At 45.6% G+C, this 19,123-nt stretch overlaps 1 protein-coding gene across 3 annotated transcripts in view; it reads right to left on the bottom strand.

Moving 5' to 3' along the window:
• The window catches only part of ARRB1 (arrestin beta 1), a 75,493-nt gene extending 72,890 nt beyond the window's left edge, over window positions 1–2,603 (bottom strand). For 2 of the 3 annotated variants that reach the window (XM_042959230.1, XM_042959229.1), the window contains exon 1: window positions 2,447–2,602. Coding sequence is in view for 1 of the 3 variants with exons in the window: in XM_042959229.1 (XP_042815163.1) it covers window positions 2,447–2,466 (20 nt within the window). In the remaining 2 variants the exon portion in view is untranslated. Of the gene's footprint in view, window positions 1–2,446 lie in introns of all 3 variants that reach the window. The other variant, XM_042959225.1, reaches the window with a different exon arrangement.
• Window positions 2,604–19,123: the final 16,520 nt, after the last annotated feature.

Here is a 19,123-nt window from a genome sequence, read left to right as displayed (position 1 = left end):
GAGGGAGCAGGGCCACCATTCACCGAGTGGAGTTTAGCCAAGCCTGGACTCCAGGCTTCAGGCAGCACCTCTTCCCCTGCCCAGCAAATTCCATAAACTCAAAAGAGCCTTGACATTTTTTTGAGTATTGACAGCTCCAATTTACAGATAGGAAAACTAAGGTCCAGAAGGGTGAAGACAATTGCCCGAGGTCCCCCCAATGAGTTAGAGGCAAGCAGAGGGAGACATGGAAAAGGTCCTGACCCCAAAGATAAGGTCTCCAACAGGTACCTGGCTGCTCCTGGTGTCCCCATCCCGCTGACAACCTACGCCAGCAGGGGAGCAATGACACTCCTCTAATCACAGAGAGGCAAACCAGGGCCCAAGAGGGGCTGAGTCACCCTGATGGCGAAGCAGCATACAAGGAATAAAGGAGAAGACCCAGGGCTGCTAACCCTCACAGGGAGAAAAGTCTAACCTCAATGGTGAGGAAGATCTTGGCTTTGGGGGACGTGGACACAGAAGACAGAGGCACACATCCTCCTGCCGAGGACAGAGACCTGGGCCACAGCACCGGCCAGCCAGCTGCAATGAGGACTAGTCATCAAGGTGAATGCAGACACCTCTCTATCTCCTGCAGCCTCCCCCACCAGCCTGGGCCTCCACACATACAGCAGGGCACCCCACTCTGGCCTTTACCCCATGAAGGGCTTGGCAAGGCCCAAGGGCAGGCCACAGAGAAATGGACCAAGTAGACTCCAGCCTCTGCCCTGCTTCCGGTGCCTCTCGGCCTTAAGCAAGTCAGGTAACCTCTAACACTCTGGTTCCTCTTCTGGAAAACAGGAAGAAGAAAATTAACCTCTTTGAAGAGCCGTCAGGAGGATGGCTAGGAAGCAGTTTCTAAATTACTTCCAAGCCTCAGTTTCTTCTTCTGAAACATGGAAATAATCCCTGGAGGATCTTTCTCATGCCGTCGAGAAAGAGGGCCAGATGACAGTCAGTGTGAAATTGCTTGGTCGCGGTAACAAAACGTGATGACCACTGGGGTCATTTCTTCCTAGTCTATTTGCTCCTTTGGGGTAGGAATAGGTCGTACACATCTTTGATCCCCGCACTATGCCTAGTACAAGGCAGACACTCAATAAATAATTATTGAAGGCAAGGAGACCGGGAGGGCGGAGAGAGGGAAGAGAAGAGGGAGAAGTGGGGTACAAGGATAGAAGGTAAAGAAAGAAAAAGATGAAAAAGGGGGGTGTAAGAGGGGTAAGGGGGGGAGATGAGGGAGAAGCTTCTACTAGCACTTAAGGGAGTGGACAGAGTGAAGGGATATAGATGGGGTGACAAACCTGGGCGCCTGATCAGGGCTGGTCTTGGTCTGGAGGGGCTGTCTCCAGGGGCTGCCCTACCCCAGCCTCCTCCCCCTTTTGGTCCCAGTTTTCCATTTCAGAGGCAAAGCCTCTCCCTTTCTGAGCCAGGGCAAGCTCCTACAAAGATAGGAACCCCTCTTCCCACCCCAGCCTGAAAGAGATCCTGGCCAGCCACCCCAGGCCTCCAGAGGTCAGAGGGAAAGGAAACAGAGTGGACAGGATGCATTTTTCTCAGGCTCCGGGGGGCCTGCCACCCCGTGTGATGTGTGTGTGCCACTTCTTGCCACGTGGGGACTGGAGTGTGTGTGTCAGCAGCCCCAGGGCCTGCTGGCTTGTGACCAGGGGGTACCAGTCTGTGGAGGCATTAGCCTGACGTCTCTGTGGGGGTCGGGGCTGGGGTGGTCTTGCAAACACTGTGTTGGGGAGACATGTGCCAGCACAAGTGTCCGTGTCCGTGAGGGTGCGCCTCAGTGAGAGTGTTCATTACAGTGAGTGCAAGGGACAGTGTATGCGTGTATCAGTGTAGGCCAACATGCGTGTGCCAGGATGAAGGCGTAGAATTGATATGTGTTGGAGCGTGACCTGTATGTGCCAACCTGTCAGTAAGAATGTGTTCACAAGTGGGTACCAGTGAGCGTGACAGTGTGTACGCGATCGGTGTGTGGCAGTGAATGTCAGTGTGTGTGCCTGCGTGAGTGTGCCCGCGGATGAGTGTGTCCGTGTGTCCATGTGAGCGCGTGTGCCATTGTGTGCCAACCTGCCCCCTTGTGTCTCTGCGTCTGCTGGCCACTGCTGGGTGTCGGCAGCGAGTGAGTGTGTGTGAGTGTGTGTCCGTGGCGAGAAGCCGCGAGCCAGATAGGGCGGCCCCGGGTCCTCGCCTCTCGGTACCCCCGCCCACGGCCCCACGGCCCCACGGGCCCCACCGCCCCACCGCCCCACCGCCCCGCCAGCGACCGCACAGGAGACCTCGGGCACGGGAGAGCTGCTTGCCGCGGGGCCAGGCGTCAGCGCTCCCCGGGGTGACCCACAGGAACCCCCGCCCGTGCCCTCGCCCAGGTCGCCCCCCACGCGCACCGGGCCGGGCCGCCGCCCGCACTCACCGCGTCCCTTTGTCGCCCATGGTCCGCCGCGGCTGCAGGAGGTCCGAGGCGACAGCGCCCAGGCTGGAAAATCCCCGGCCGGCAGGAGGAGCGCGGGCCAGCCGGCTCCCGGCTCCCTGCTCCGCCTCCTCCGCTCTCCCGGCCGCCGCCGCCCCCGCCCCGGGCCCGCCCGCCGCGCCGCACAGCGCCCGGGCCGCGGCCAGGGGCGTGGAACAGTGCGGGAGGGTGCGTGTGCCTGCGCGTGTGTCTGCGTGTGCCTGCGTCGCGCGCCAGGGCAGGGCGGCTGGCGCGTCAGGGCCCCGAGGTCGGCATTGAGGGTCCGCACGGTCGTGCGCCCAGCTGTGTGTGTGTGTGTGTGTGTGTGTGTGTGTGTGTGTGGTGTACGTGAGGGTGCACGCTGGGGTGTCTATACGTGCGCGTGTAGACACGCTAGTGTGCCGGTGCGTGTGCACGACCGTGTGCGCCGGCCGATTAGGGAGTGTGTTTGTGTGATGGAACGGTGTGCACGTCTTTGTGCAGTTGTGTCTATGTGCAGGAGCGCTCTCCCGTGCACGCCGGGGGCAGCCTTTGTGTGTGCGGGAAGGTGGAAGCCCAAGGTCGGCCCACCCCAAGGCAGAGCTCCCTCCCTGCGGCGCCCCTGGTAGGGTGGGGGTGGGGGCCTGTCGGAGACCCCGGGTTCCTGGAACGACCTTAGCGCTATGCTCCACCCTCCCCCACCCCAACTCCCCGCCCTTCTGGAGAGATAACACCCAACAACCCAACAGGGACCGGAAGAAGGGGCCCAGGGGGCAGGAGGAGGCAGCAGTCAACGCTGGGGAACTGATGAGGGTGGGAGGGGACCGGAGGCCAGCAGGGGTGGTGGCAGTGGCTGCCCAGGAAGAGGAAGAAGTGAGCACAGGAGATAAGAAAGAAGCCTAGAGCTGGCCTGCTGTGGACTGGGAGTCTGACCTTGCCGGGTTAGCACAATGGAAAGGCCCCTACCAAGCTTCATGGCTTGTTTATGGGTGACACTGGACACGAGCCCTCTTCAAAAGGGCTCCAAAGGCGGAGAGTGAGATACCAGCCTGCACAATTGTTCACAGGTGTTTGCTGGCCTCCCCTGAGTGCCTGACGCTCAGTAGGCACCCAGTAGATGTTAGCTTATCCCTCTGCAGACATCTTGGTGTCCTGGAAAACCCTGGCTGGGATTCTGCTTTGTCAGAGGCCTCTTCCTGCTCTATGCTCAGTGGGAGAGTGTGAAGTCTTTCCCACCCCGCTCAGTGCTGGGATTTGGCTAATTGGACCAGACAGTCCTAATATTGGCATACTATTGGGAGGAAAGGAAGCTATCATTTACTCTTCTGTGATTGTGGGTCTGTAAACATCTCCAGTAATTATGCTCAGAAGTAGTTACCTATGCTGGTCATATATAGGTGGGTAAAGATATCCCAGTATAATTACTGTAATTATGTTCAGATAGAGGGGTGGTTGAGAAGGGGTGTGCTGATGGGCACACAGGGTGGTCCAGGGTCTGGGCAATGTTAGGAATTAAAAGAGTGTGGATTAAGGCCCAAGACTTTCCTCTTGGCCTTGGCCACTGGGCCTCAGCCTCACTCCCACAGGGGAAGGAGAGGAAGCCACCTGCTGTTTCTCCTGAGGCCAGGGATCTTGAGAGGGGCACCTGAGAGTCCTGTGTGATGACAGGAGGCTCATTGTGTGAGCTGGAGAGGACCCTAACTGGGATGGAGAGACCAGATCCTGCCACTCTCTGCATCAGTTTCCCCACCTAGAAAACACAGGGGCAACCCATTGTATAATCTTCAATGGCGCTCCTTGCGGTGATGACCAAAGCACCTGGATTTTAAAATTCAGACAAATTCTTCGTTTGATTCCATAAATAATTTGTGTTTAGTTTACTACAAAACATAATGTTGTAAATCACTACCAAGTAAAACAAACAGTCCAGGAAGACGCGTCAGATGGTACCAGGTAACCCCGACCCCAACACAGCTCTTCTCAGCCCATTTTGTAAAGCATGGTCCCAATGTTCTGGGTACAGTGAACAGACTGGTAGACTGAGCGGTCAATACGCAGGATTTCAAGTGCATCCCCACTGATAAATTCTTTTCCCTGGTTTATAAATAAGCAAACTGATGCTTGGAGAAGCTAAGAAGGTTGCCCCAATCCATAGCCTCCTGCGGACCTTGGCCTCTGACCTCCCCTTCTCCAGCCCCCGCCCCCCCAAGGGAGGCTAGTATGTAGTAGAGCTAGACGTTGACCTTCGATTGACTCTTCATTCAATAATTCTGTGTCAAATGTGCCATGCATGGCTCTAGGAACTCACAAATCAGTGATCAGTAGGACAAACAGAGCTGTCATTCAAGTGAGGGGTCTAGGATGGGGGAAGAGGAGTGAAGGGGTGTATATAGAGAGAGTATATATACTCTATACTATATACTAGGAATACTATATTCCTAGTATAGTTAAAATGAACAAAATTGTGAAAGTGGTATGTTGAGACCTCTATAAATATAAACGATCCGATTTCAGGCAGTGATAAGTATCATGAAGGAAATGAAACAGGGTGATGGGGGCAAGGGTACTTAGAAATGGGCTCTTGACCTCTGGGTGAAACCTGCAGGTAAGGACCCAGTGATGGGCGGTCCTTAGCTGGGCCTTTCTGAAGCCCAGGAACAAGGTGAGAGTGCCTGGGTTTTGGTGAACAGGGACGTAGTGGTGCAGATCATACAGGGCTTGTGGTTGGGCTGAGGAATTTGGGGAGCCAGTGGAGGACTTAGGAGGGGAGAAATGGTAACTGCACACATCTTTAAAGGTCACTCTGGCTGTTGGCTGGAGATGTCTCGATCCAGACAAGCAGAGGCAGGGCACCCCCTTACCAAAGTAGGCAAGAGAGAGCCGATGGTGGTTTGGACTATGGTGGTGGCAGCAGAAAGGAGAAGAAAGGGGTTCATACATATTTGGAGGCAGAGCACCTGCTGAGGGATCGACTGTGGATGGTGGAAGACCCAGGATTACTCTGAGGTTTGGGACAGGTCTGTTTTCTTCCACCCTTTATGCAGGCCACCTCCCTGCACCTTCCTTCAAGGGCACTGATGGTTGAGAGTCCTGGAGGCTCCCTCCTTCCTATCTCAATCCATTGAGATCCAGACTGGCCTTTCTAACAGGCAAATATATTCTACTGCTGAGGCTCATAGGAGACGGTCATCTCCAACTATGACCCAGCTTGGGCCAGTCACATGCCTGAGGTTTACCACTCACAGTAAGAATTCCTTAGCAAGGGGCACCTGCGTGGCTCAGTCGGTTTAGAGTCTGACTTCAGCTCAGGTCATGATCTCACAATCTGAGTTCAAGCCCTGCGTCGGGCTCTGTGCTGACAGCTCAGAGCCTGGAGCCTGCTTTGGATTCTGTGTCTCCCTCTCTCTCTGCCCCTCCCCTGCTCATGCTGTGTCTCAAAAATAAATAAAAACATTAAAAAAAAAGAATTCCTTAGCAAAAGAGAAAGAGAAACGAAGTATTACTCCTGCTTTATAGATGGAAGAAAAAAAAAAAAAAAGAAGGCTCTAAGAGGGAAAGTGCTTAAGCCAAGGACATAGCAAATAAAAAGTAGAGTTGCAGCTCAAACCTAAAGCTTCTGTTTAGCTGGTCAGGTAGTTGAAGGTCAGATTGAAGAGGGAGTGAGCAGGTGGGTGGGCAGAAGTTTTTAGCTCCCTGTTCAACAAAGGACGTGAGGCTGACTGATGCGTGCCTTTGAGATGTTAAAGATTAATAAGCTAAGGAGCTTCCCTACTTCTGCCCCAACCAGAAATCTAGGTATCATCTTTGACTTCCCCTTTGCCTCCCTTGGTCAGTATCAAGCCAGTCCCAGACATGTACCTCCTAGTGTCTCCCAGTAGAGCTGAAGAGGTAGGCAGGAGCCAGACCATGCCGGGGCTGGATGGTCATGTTAAGGAATTTGGTCTTAATCCAAAGATCAATGAAGAAGCTTTGAAAGATTTTAAGCAGAGTGGTGACATGCTCAGACATGCATTTTCAGAAGATGGCTCTGGCTGCTGTGTAAAGAATGGGCTGGACATGAGCCAGAGGGGATGCAGAAGGGAGGGACCTTGTCGGCAGTTTAGAGGAAGGATGATAACCGCATTCCAGGGAGAGGACATTCGACAGCTGCAAAACCAGGCAGGAAGGAAAGGGCACAACTCTGAAAGAATTCAGATGGATCTGTGGCCAAAGCACAGAGACAGGTTGAAAGGGGTTGAAAAGGACGATGGGTGCTATATCTTGAGGAAGCAGGCTCATAGCTGGGTCAGCTCCCCAATATGGCAGGATCTAAAGAGATCTAGGGGCACTTGGGTGGCTCAGTCGGTTAAGTGTCTGACTTCGGCTCAGGTCATGATCCCACAGCTCGTGAGTTTGAGTCCCGTGTCGGGCTCTGTGCTGACAGCTCAGAGCCTGGAGCCTGCTTCGGATTCCGTGTCTCCCTCTCTCTCTCTGTTCCTCCCCTACTTGCACTCTGCTTCCCTTTATCTCTCAAAAATAAATAAATTTTTTTAAAAAAATTTAAAGAGGTCTTCAGTTTGTCTAACAAGACTTCCTTATGGTGGGATTGTTGGTATTAAACTATCACTAAGTGGACAATTCAAGGTTCTCATTTGTAATCAACAAAACCAATTCTGGCTGACTTAAACGTACAGAGAACTTATTGGCAGGATATTCAGACGCTGTTACTGCCGAGGGAGGATCGCCAACTATTGCCAGCATCAAACCTTGCCCCAGAAATTAGGTATGGCCACTGCCACCTCTGTCACCAGAAAGGATTCTTCACTGGCCCTACATCTCAGAGTCAAAGGCCTCCATGCATCAAAATCCCCCATGATTGGCTGAGCCTAGTCATGTGATCCTTTTGCAGCTTTTGCTGCAAGGTTACTGAGAAACCGTGTTGTTGGCATTTGTGATTCCCATACTGAGAGGCAGGCTTTAACTTACTCCAACACTTATAGGGTAAAAGATTTGAGGGAGTTTAGAGGCTGAGTAGCCAAAAATTACATGTACCCACTCTACTGTGAAATGCAGCTGAATGAGTTACAGTAACAGCTCAGAACCAGAAGATGACAGGAAGGGACAGATACCCTTGCTAACAGAGAGGCCTTTGCCAGGTTGTGGTAGTATCGTTCGCTTTCTAAACAAGAGAGGGGCACCTGGATGGCTCAGTCAGTTAAGCAAGCATCCAACCTGGGCTCAGGTCATGATCTTGTGGTTCCTGAGTCGAGTCTCAACGTCCAGGCTCTGTGCTGACAGCTCAGAGCCTGGAGCCTGCTTCAGATCCTCGTCTTCCTCTCTCTCTCTGCCCCTCTCCCGTTGGCACTCTGTCTCTCCCTCAAAAATAAATAAACATTAAAAAAAAAAAAGAGAGTCAGCTGACCAACTTCAGCTCAGGTCATGATCTCATGGTCCATGGGTTCGAGCCTCACATGGGGCTCTATGCTGGCAACTCAGAGCCTGCTTCGGATTCTGTGTTTACCTCTTTCTCTGTCCCTCCCCGCCCATGCTCTGTAACTTTCTCAAAAATAAACTTAAAAATTTCAAAAAAAGAGACAGAGACAGCAGATATGATTGTAGCAGTGGTAAAGTATCTTATAGTTGACTAACCCCCGGGAGATAGCAATATAAACTTTGAAAAAAATATAAAAACAAGAATTTGGGGGCTCCTGGGTGGTTCAGTCGGTTAAGCATCTGATTCTTGATTTTGTCTCAGGTCATGATCCCAGGGTCATGGGATTGAGCCTTGCGTCGGGCTCTGTGCTGAGCGTGGAGCCTGCTTGGGATTCTCTCTCTCCCTCTGACCCCCCGCCCTTGCATGTGTGCTCTCTTTCATAAATAAATAAGTAAATAAGTAAATAGGTAAATAAATAAATAATAAAATAAAATTTAAAAAACAAAAGAATTCAAAGGTACTGGAGTGCAAACAAAAACTGTCCAAAACTGGAGGAGATTTTGCTCTTGAAAGATGGGAACCACACTGTGGGAAATCTGCTTTTATATGTTCTTCCCCTGAGGGCACTTCCCAGTCTGGGCAGTGTAGGGAAGCTGGAATCAAGCAGAAACCTGGAGGGACCTGAAAGCTGTTTGAGGTATCAGAGGAAGGAATTTGGGGCTGCTAGAAAGGCTGGAAATTGAAGGGGGGAAATTCTGGAAAGAAGGGAACTAGAGGGGCCAAGACCCCAAATCTTCATATAGATTGTTCTCAAGTCCTCTCTGACACATGGGCAAAATCATGTAGTTTCAGCCCCAGAAAAAGAAGTGACAGGTCATCGAAGCAAATATACGCAGGCCAAGAAGTAAATGAAAAGATGATTCACATCTTATGACATGAGGGAAATGCAAATTAAAACAGCAATGAGGGGTGTCTGGCTGGCTCAGTCAGTAGAGCATGTGACTCTTGATCTCAGGGTCATGAGTTTGAAGAGTCCCACTTTGGGCATAGAGCTCACTTAAAAAAAAAAAACAACAGCGATGAGGTACTGCTATGCACCCATTAGGATGGATGAAATTTGAAATACAGACATCAAACGCTGGTGAGGATGTGGAGAAACAGGAACTCTCATTCATTGCTGGTAGGAATACAACTTTGGAAGACAAGCTTCTTTGGAAGATAGTTTCTTACAAAACTAAACATACCCTTACCATATGATCCAGAAATCATGCTTTTTGGGATTTACCCAAATAAGCTGAAAACGTATGTCTACACAAGAACTTGCATAGATGTCTGTAGCAGCTTTATTCATAATTGCCCAAAGTTGGAAACAGCCAAAATGTCTTTCAGTAGATGAATGGATAAATAAACAGGAATACATCCAGCCAATGAAATATTATTCATAAGTGCTAAAGATAAATGAGTTATCAAGCCATGAAAATGCAGGGAGAAACCTTAAATGCATATTGCTAGGTGAAAGAAGCCAATCTGAAAAAGCTACATACCGTATGATTCCAACTATATAACCTTCGGGAAAAGGTAAAACTATGGAGACAGTAAAAAGAGCAGTGGTTGATGATTTTTAGGGCAGTGAAAATACTCTATGATACTATAATGGTGGATACATGTTATTATATATTTGTCCCAACTCTTCAAATGTAAGACATCCTAATGTAAATAATGGGCTTTGGGTGATTATAATGTATGAATATATGTTCATCAAATGTAACAAATGTACTCCTCTGATAGGGAATGTTGATAGTGGGGAAGGATATGCATGTGGGGGGGTTGGGGGGGCAGATGTGGAAAATCTCTGTACCCACTTTGTGGTTTTGCTGTGAACCTAAAATCACTCTAAAAAATCTTAAAGAATAATAATTTTTAAAAATTTTTATTTATTTTTGAAAGCGTGACAGAGCAAGTGGGAGGAGGGGCAGAGAGAGAGAGAGAGAGAGAGAGAGACACAGAATCTGAAGCAGGCTCCAGGTTCTGAGCTGTCAGCACAGAGCCCGACGCGGGGCTCCAACTCAAGAGCTGTGAAATCATGACCTGACCCGAAGTTGGACGCTTAACCGACTGACCCACCCAGGCGTCCCAAGAATAAGAATTTTTTAAAGGAAGTGAAAATGAGGCAGAAAAAACATTTGAATAAATAATGACTGGGAATTTCACAAAGTTGGTGAAAAAAATCAACCTCTAGATCCAACGAGCTCAGCAAAACCCAAGTAAGATAAATACAAAGGAATCATATCTAAGTACATCATAATCAAATTTCAGAAAACCAAAAATAAAGAGAAAATCTTGAACGTGGCCAGAGGAGAAAAGACACGTTACAAACACAATTATATAGGGAAAACCAATTCAAATGAAGATTGACATCTCATCAGAAACAAGAGAAGCCAGAAGACAATGGAATAACATTTTTAAAGTGCTAGAGGAGGGGGGGGGGTTGTCAACCCCAAATTTCATTTCAAAAAATGAAAGCAGAATAAAGATATTTTCAGATACATGATAGCAGACCGCATTCATCACCAGCAGAGTTGCATTACAAGAAATGCTAAAGAAAGTTCTTTGAGCTGAAGGAAAATGGCACCAGATGGAAAAGGTAGATCCTTTGAAAGGAATGAAGAACACCAGAAATGGTAAATATATGGACAAAATAGAAGGCATTTTTTTCCTTAACTTTTAACTGTTAAATACCAAATTAATAACATTTTACTATGGGATTTTTAAGGCATGTAGAAGTAAAATATATGACAACATTAGGACAATAGGACATAGAGGACAGAAGTAAATGGAATTATATTGTTGCAAGGGTCATATATTTTATTCTAGGTAGACTGTGATAAGTTAAGGATGCATATTATGATCCCTAGAACAAGCACTTAAAACTTAAAAAGTAAATAAATGAAGATGAAGTATTAAAAGTATTTGACTAAACCAAAAGAAAACAGGAAAGGAGAAACAGAGGAATAAAAAAGAGAGAGGGAACAGAAAAAGAAAACCGATAGCAAAATAGTAAACCTAATCCTACCATATAGAAAATCACATTAAATAAAAATGGAATAAATATTTCAGTTAAAAGAATAAAAAAATAAGATCCAACTACATGCTGCCTTCAAGAGTCACACTTAAAAATTTTTTTTTTTATTTTTTATTTATTTTTGAGAGAGACAGAGACAGAATGCAAGTGGGGGCAGGGGGCAAAGAGAGAGGGAGACACAGGCTCCAGGCTCCAAGCTGTCAGCACACAGCCTGACGCAGGGCTCGAACTCACGAGCTGTGAGATCATGACCTGAGCCCAGGTCAGATGCTCAACCGGCTGAGCCACCCAAGCGCCCCAAGAGTCACACTTTAAATATAAAGACATAGATGGATAGAAAATAAAGGGGATGGGGCGGGAGGGGGGGGGGCGGGCAGTGCCCGGAAAGCTCAGTTGATTGAGCATCTGACTCTTCATTTGGGCTCAGGTAATGATCTCATGGTAGCAAGATTGAGCCCAGCATCTGGCTCCGTGATGAACATGGAGGCTGCTTAAGATTCTCTCTGTCTCTCTGTCTCTGTCTCTGTCTCTCTCCCTCCCTCCCTCTCTCTCTGCCTCTCTCCTGCTTGTGCTTGCTCTCTCTTTCTTTCAAAATAAATAAACTTTAAAAAAAAAAAACCAAGAAAACAAAGAACATATTAAACCCGAAGCAAATGGAAGAAAGAAAATGATAAATATAAGAATATAAATCAATGAGATTAAAAGAATAGAGAAAAATCAACAAAGCCAAAAGTTGGCACTGTAAAAAAAAAAAAAAAAAGATTATGAAATCCCTACAACACTGATTTTTTAAAAAAAAGGAAATACAAATTACTAACATTAAGAATGAATATAAGAATATCACTCAGATCCTACAGATATTATATAGATGATAAAGGTTATTATGAAAAACTTTACACCAATAATCCAACAATTTAGGTGAAATGGGCAAATTCCTTGAAAAACACAAATTACCAAAACTGGCACAAAAAGAATAGAACATCTGAATTCTAATCCAATCTGACTTTATTATCAAAAACCTTGTCACCAAAAACCTCCTGGTCTAAAGGACTTCAATGGTGAACTATAAAAAATATTTAAGGAAGAAGTAATACTAATCTTACTCAAACATATTCAGAAAATAAATGAAGGAACACTTCCCAACCTATTTTAAGTGACCCTAATCATCCTGATACCAAAACTTAAAAGATATTACAAGTAAAAAAAAAAAAAACAACAAAACTTTAGTTAAGTATTCCACATGAGCCTCATTATACATGAAAGCAATGTGGTTTTATTAGCAGAGCATAATACATAGTAGGTGCTCAAAAAAAAAAATCCTGAAGTATTAGCAAATTGAATCCAACTGCAGATGAAAAGACACACTATATCATGATCAAGTGGGATTTATCTCAGGACATAAGGTTGGTTTAACATTTTAAAATCAATGTAATTTACTGCATTAATGGATTAAAGGAGAAAAGCCATATGACCATCTCAATAGATGCAGAAAAAAGCATTTGGCAAGATTTAACATCCATTCATGATAAAAACTCACTCAGTAAATTAGCTATGGAAGGGAACTTCCTCTAGCTTAATAAAGGGAAACTGTGGAAAGCCTACAACTAACATGCTACTTAAAGTTGAAATACTAAGTACGTCCCCTTTAAATACTAAATACTTCTCCCGTAAGATCAGGAACAAGGCAAAGATAGCTCTCACCACTTCTACTGAATGCAACAGCGGGGATCCTAGCCACTGCAATAAGGACTATGGTTTGTGGGTTCAAGCCCCCGCATCGGGCTCTGCTCTGACAGCGCGGAGCCTGTTTGGGATTCTCTGTCCTCTCTCTCTGTCCCTCCCCTGTTTGCATACGATGTGCTCGATCTCTCTCAAAATAAATAAATAAACTTAAAAAAAAATCTGGGCTTCTAAGTTTGAACTATATGCCCCCCACCTGGACATAATTTCTGGAGGGGGAACAACTACCCTACCTTAACCTATCTTGCCCCACATCCCCTAGTTCCCTTCCTCAGAGTCCTCTCTTCCCTTTCCCCTTCTCCATCCAGAAATCAGCATCACCAGCTTTCTGACCTACATCTCACCCCCCAACTATTGCAGACCCTCTAGAATTCAGAAAGCGCATAATGCTAGTGGCTCTAGAGGTGACACCCACAAGCCGTGGGTTCTTTGGTCTCTTCCAGCAGAATAAAGATGGAGGAGGAGTGAGAGTCAGGGCTAGAATTGTCCCCTTGGACAGGGTGACCAAGTACCTAGATGTGCCCTAGACAGAGGAGTTTCCTGAGACCTAGCACTTTCCGTTTTAAACGGGGACGGTGGTGGGCAAACCTGGATGGTTGGTCACCATCCCTCCTGGGAATCCTCCCCCCACAACTACCTTCACTCTGAGAAGGAAAGTGTAAGTGCACTATATCCTGGCCACAGTGGAGAATGCCAGCTCCCAGGTGAGCAACCTTGTAAGGTTTGGTTAGATGTTAAGAGCAAAGATGCCTCCATTCTCAGCCCAAGACGGGCTCTGGATGGAGCTCAGCAAGGCCTGGGTATGTTGCCGGAGGAAGGAACACGCTGAAGGAGCAAAGGGGTCCTACCTTGAGGAGCCCGCCTACCCAAGGTGGGCTCTTTTTTGCAGCCACCACCCTGCACACAGCACACTTCATCCAACCCTGTCATATCCCTGCCTACCCCACATTTTCTACCAAGCACCCGTTTGTTTCTGCATTCAGCATTCACATACATTTAAGTTATTTTCATAAAAGGACTACATTTTGTTAAGTGTTTAAATACAGAATGTTACTAAGGAAAAACTCAGTTTTGCTCCACCCTACCTCACCCTGCCCTATGTCCCCTCTTCTAAGGAAACCAGCAAGCTTTTCTAACTTTAGATATGGTGACTTTCACCCCAAATCTGATTGGTATGCCTTTACCTTCATGTCTTGCTTGATCAACTGGATGAAACATTATGGACTCCCTTCATGAAAAAACGAAGAAATGTGCTCCCTTATACTACTGTTCATCTTCCAATCCCTCCCCCATTGTATTGGTTATAGTGTTAGCTTATTCTTCTACTGATTTTTTCCTCAAGCTCAATAATCATTTACAATCTTTATTCCCAGTTTCATCCACTTTAGCTATATCTCACACGTTCTACCATGTAACATGAAGAAATTAGCATCCATACTCTATTTTACCTTTCCTCCACCCTATTCTGGCTCCAACACTTCTACTATTACTTTTACATTGCCAAGAGTTATAGTTACCTATGTTTTATAACCATAATTAAGTCTTTCATGCTTTACCTAGAGCATAATTCTGATCATTTAAATCCAGTAAACAAACAGCCCTTACAATGTTATGATTAGAAATAAGTTCTAATTGAGAGTGTTGTGGATTCATCAAACAAGAAATACATCTCTTTTAAAAAAAATCAGGACAGAGTTCTGGGAAATTACGACTCTGATTGCCAAAGCAAAAAATATAATGTCAAAGTCTAGGAGCTTGTGCCAGAAAGTACGGAAGTGCTTAAATTAATCAGGATGGGACATGTCAGCGGGACACAAGAGTCAACCTGAAAGAGCTCTCAATGGTCAAACCTGGGAAAATCTGAGTAACAAAATAAATAGTGTAGTATTGGAGGATAACACAAAGTGTAAAGCAAATATACTTGAGTCCAGGATGACCTAAATGATTGAATAAATAAATAATTGGGGGGAAAAATCTTCCTTATGGAAGAATTCCAGATAACATATGTAGCTGCTCTCCCCTCCAGATGGAGCTTAATTGTCTCTTCTCCCTTGAATGTGGCTGCACTGAGTGACTCACTGCCAAAGAATAGAGTATGGAAAGGGGAAAAATAGTAACTTTACAGGAGACAAATCTGACAAACAAACACCTGCTTTAATCAAGTGACCAGGGTATCAAGTCACCAGCTGATATCATGTGATGAAAGAGGCACTTCACCTATGTGGTATTCTCCCTCAAAGCAACCCACCCCAGTCTGGTCATGGGAAGAAGTCCAAACTGAGGGATGTTCTACAAAATACCTGACTAATACTCTTCAAAACTGTCAAGGTGATTTAAAAAAGAAGACCAAAAAACAAAAACAAAAACAAAAAACAAAAAACAACAAGGAAAGACTGAGAAACTGTCACAGGAGAGACTCAGGAGACGTGACTAAATACAATGTGCTATACTGGATTAAGTCCAGAAAGAGAAAAAAGATATTAGTGGGAAAATTGTTGAAATTTGAATGAAGAATCTGGAGTTTCAATAATAGTAATGTATGAATGTTCATTTCTTAGTTTTGATGTACTATGGGAACGTATGATGCTAATGTTAGAGGAAATCGGGCGAAGGGTATATGAGAACTCCCTGTGCCATCATGGCAACTTCTCTGTGAATCTAAAATTATCCCCAAATAAAAGGTTTACCTGAAAAATATCTGGAAGCGTCCAACTCTTGATTTAGGCTCAGATCATAATCCCAGAGTCATGGGATTGAGCCCCATGTTGGGCTCTGCACTGAGCATGGATCCTGCTTAAGATTTTCTCTCTCCCTCTTCCCTTCCCCCCTTTATGTGCGCGCGCTCTCTCTAAAATAAAATTTAAAAATCTAGAAGCAAAAGTCATGGAATTCTCCAAGAATAGAGAAAAAAAAATTTTTTTTGAGAGGGGGAAAAATCGTATCACAAAGGATCATTTCAAGTGTCCTGGTATTTGTATAATGAATATTCCAGAGAGAAAAGGGAAAATAGAAGCAGGAAAATAATTAGAAATGATAGAATAAAATTTTCCCAGAGAAGAAACATCACGTCTTTAAGATTAAAAGTACACACTGAATACAGAGGAGAATAAAAAACAAACAAAAAACATGCATGCTTAGGGTCTCATGAGGTATCAGAAAGCCTAATAGCTCCTGGAAATTGAAAACAAACAGATTATAAAGGTATAAAGATCAAGTTAGCATCAGGCTTCTCTGGAGCTAGAAGCTATGAAACAATGGCTTGCAAAATTGGGGCCAATGTTTTTGAAGCAGCCAAACTAAAAAACAAGTGTAGGGTCCAAATAGAGTTGTGAGAATGAATAATGTTTACCACCCATGCACTCTTGCTGAAAAGAAGTTACTTGAGCTTGTCTTCAAGGAAAACAACCAAAAAAAGGAAGATATAATGTTGTGATCTGGTTCTCAAAGTGTAGCTCCAGGGCAGCGTCTGGTATGCTGTTAAAAATGCAAATTCTCAGGCCCCCCCTCTGACTTACTGAATCAGAAACTCTGAGTGTAGGCTCCGAGATTTGTGTTTTAACAAGTTTGAGAACCACTGGATTTGTGGATGGTGTTCCCAAATCTTCAGCAGTCTGGTGCACCTACCACACGGCTGCTGTGAGTTGCTGCATAAAATGCCCCCCTCACTCCCCATTCACCCCAGTCTCAAGGCGAGACAGACTCCAGAGTCTTCGCGGGACCCTGCTGAAGCTAGTCTTCAGCCAAGAATATTTCCTTGCTTAGCTTTCTTCCCCTGCTTTATCCTGGTGATAGTGATTAACTGTGGGAGTGGTCTCAGTTTCACCAGAATCCTTGCCTCAGGCTCTGCTTCTGGGTAGCCTGATCTAATAGCCAAGAAACAACAGAACTAACTCATACACATATTGAAAAGAATGGGTAATAACTGTTTGCCTAGAAGTATTTAATTTAAATTGGAACAGGAAAACATAGGTTCTGGTAACAGCATTTTAAAAATGTCTTCAACAATGAAGTGAATTCCAGTTAATAGATTGTACAATTAAGAAGTTTAAAACTCCTAATCATATGATAAAGAAGGCGCCTGTTTCTTCTCTCAGACAGGAATGGGAAAGATGCCAAAAAACTCCAGGAAAAGCACAAAACTGTACCAGAAAATTGTGATTCAAATATGAAGTAAACAAAAATGTGGCATGGTTTTAAACAATTGATGATATGTAAGGAAAGAAAATTATTTGGTCTTAACATTTGAAATACTCTTTTTTTTTTTTTGGCCTTATTTTATTTCACTTTTACTTATGGAAAAATTCAAATATATGCAGAGGCAGAAAGAATAGCAAATTCAGCCCCATGTACCCATCCCTCAGCTTCAATGGTTATCAAGATCTGCTCAATCTCAAATACCTAGAGTTTTCTCTTTTACAGTTGATTTGTCTAAATGAGGATCCAGACAAGGTCTGTATACTGCATTTGGTTGCTATGTCTCCTACATGCCCCCTGGGCTGCTCCGCCTTGGGCAACACCAGTCTAGGGACCGAAATGACATTTCCTTCCCTACTGACCCAGTCACCACCTAAAATCTGCAGGGGTTTTTCTGTTCTTGTTTTAAGGCCAAATCCTTTGTCTTAATCAATATCATCTCCTGAAATAACCATTGGGTCATCCTCACGTCCAGGCTGCTTCAAGCTTTCTCAAATCTTCAGTTTCTTTAGAGTCAAAAGAATATCCAGGTGCTTTATCTTTAGGTTTTAAAGGAACTTTTCTTGGTGATCCGGTCCACATGGAAATGTGGGATTCCCCATTCCAGCATAAACACTGAGGCAGGTGTCTAATGTCTAGAAATCTTCTGGACTTTTCTGTTCACTGAAGTTTATTAAGAGCTCCTCTTAATAAATAAATAAACATGCAATGGACACTTGAGTGCCGGATGAGATTAAAGAGATCCAGACAATGCTCTAATTTATATCTGGACTTCTCAGAAAATTCAGAAAGTCTACGTTAGGAGCCAAAAGGTGTTTGGAGCTACAAATGCAAAATCCCCCCAGGAATGATCCCGTGGGTCCCAGTTTTTGTCATAAATTGCTCACTTGACCAGGAAGATGAAGGAGGTGGCCCAGCCTGGGACACACAGATGGCCATCATGGAAGCTTCTGACTCCAGTCCAACCATGCCGGGGTCTTAGGTGCTGGACTTTACCCCTTCCCTTCTCTGTATCAGGCGGTTGATTCTAGGTGGTGCTAGGAACACAAGAGGAAGGGAGTTTCGATCTCAGTGGCCCAAGGCCTCACAGTGACCTGCGGGTGGACCAGGGTTTGGACCCAGGTTAGTCCGGCTCCATATTGTACTCACTTCTCCTCCTTCCCCAGCCCTGTGAAATCTGGGAACCAAAGGGAAAAGTCCTAATGGGACCTGGGTGTTCCCAGAGGGGCCCAAAGGGGATTGCCTACAGTCAGAATGGCCATGTTTCCTGCAGTTAAACCGTTGACTCAGACAAATGTCAACAGACACTCCCAGAAACACGAAACCAAAAGTCAACCAACCGACCAACAGAAAACAGTCTCTCCGACAGGTGAGGAAAAATTGGAGAATTATCAAGTCGATTTCTTCACTATTGTGCTAGAGGCCTGGGGGACTCAAACATTAACCAGCTAATCTGTGTGTGTGTTGGGGGCTTGGTGGGGTGGGGGTGGGGACTGTCTAGCTTGAACATGCCAGACACTGAGTCCCTGCCCTCAAGGAAGCTTCCTAAGTGCTCTCTGCCTGTGAATGATGAACCTCTGATGGCAGAAATGCTTTTCATCATGTTCTCGTTCATTCTCATTGCCAGTATGGGGTCAGGCACAACATAAACACTGTGTGGATGAATTCCATTTTTGAAAATGAGCCTACTCTCTCTGCCACCAGATAATTCTTCCAGCATTCAGTGATTTTGTAAATTTTTTCTAAAATTTTACAGAGAAAATTGTCATCAGGGAAGGGAATTTAGAGGTGAAATTATGCATGCTGCTTTGTAGACATATTTTTTAAATGCCTTCCTGGATAAAGTAGGGGAAGCAGAGGGAGAGAAAAGGCAGGCTTAGAACATTTGCTGAGGAAAAGGCTTTTGATATCTGAAGGGGGTGTGGGACTGGTGCAGACTATGGTGCTGTGTTCAAGGATATCTAAGGATCCATAGCCCTGAGGTTGGGAAGGAAGCAGGTGTTGGGATGGTCATCAGGGGCATATCTTCAGGCTTCTAGGAATGTGTTCCTCATTCATTCAACTGTACTTATTGAGCATCTACTCTGTGGCAAACCTTATTTGAGGCATTGGGGATCCAACAAAATTCCTGCCCTCTCATGGAGCTTACATTTTAGTGGGGAGAGCAGGTGAAAAAAAATAGGTAAGATAAAACTAGAAATGCATTTACCCGGGGGTGGCTGAGCGGCTCAGT

Source organism: Panthera tigris, chromosome D1 (genome assembly GCF_018350195.1).
Source record: "Panthera tigris isolate Pti1 chromosome D1, P.tigris_Pti1_mat1.1, whole genome shotgun sequence".
Lineage (NCBI taxonomy): Eukaryota > Metazoa > Chordata > Mammalia > Carnivora > Felidae > Panthera > Panthera tigris.
This window is presented reverse-complemented; position numbering and strand designations above follow the sequence as displayed.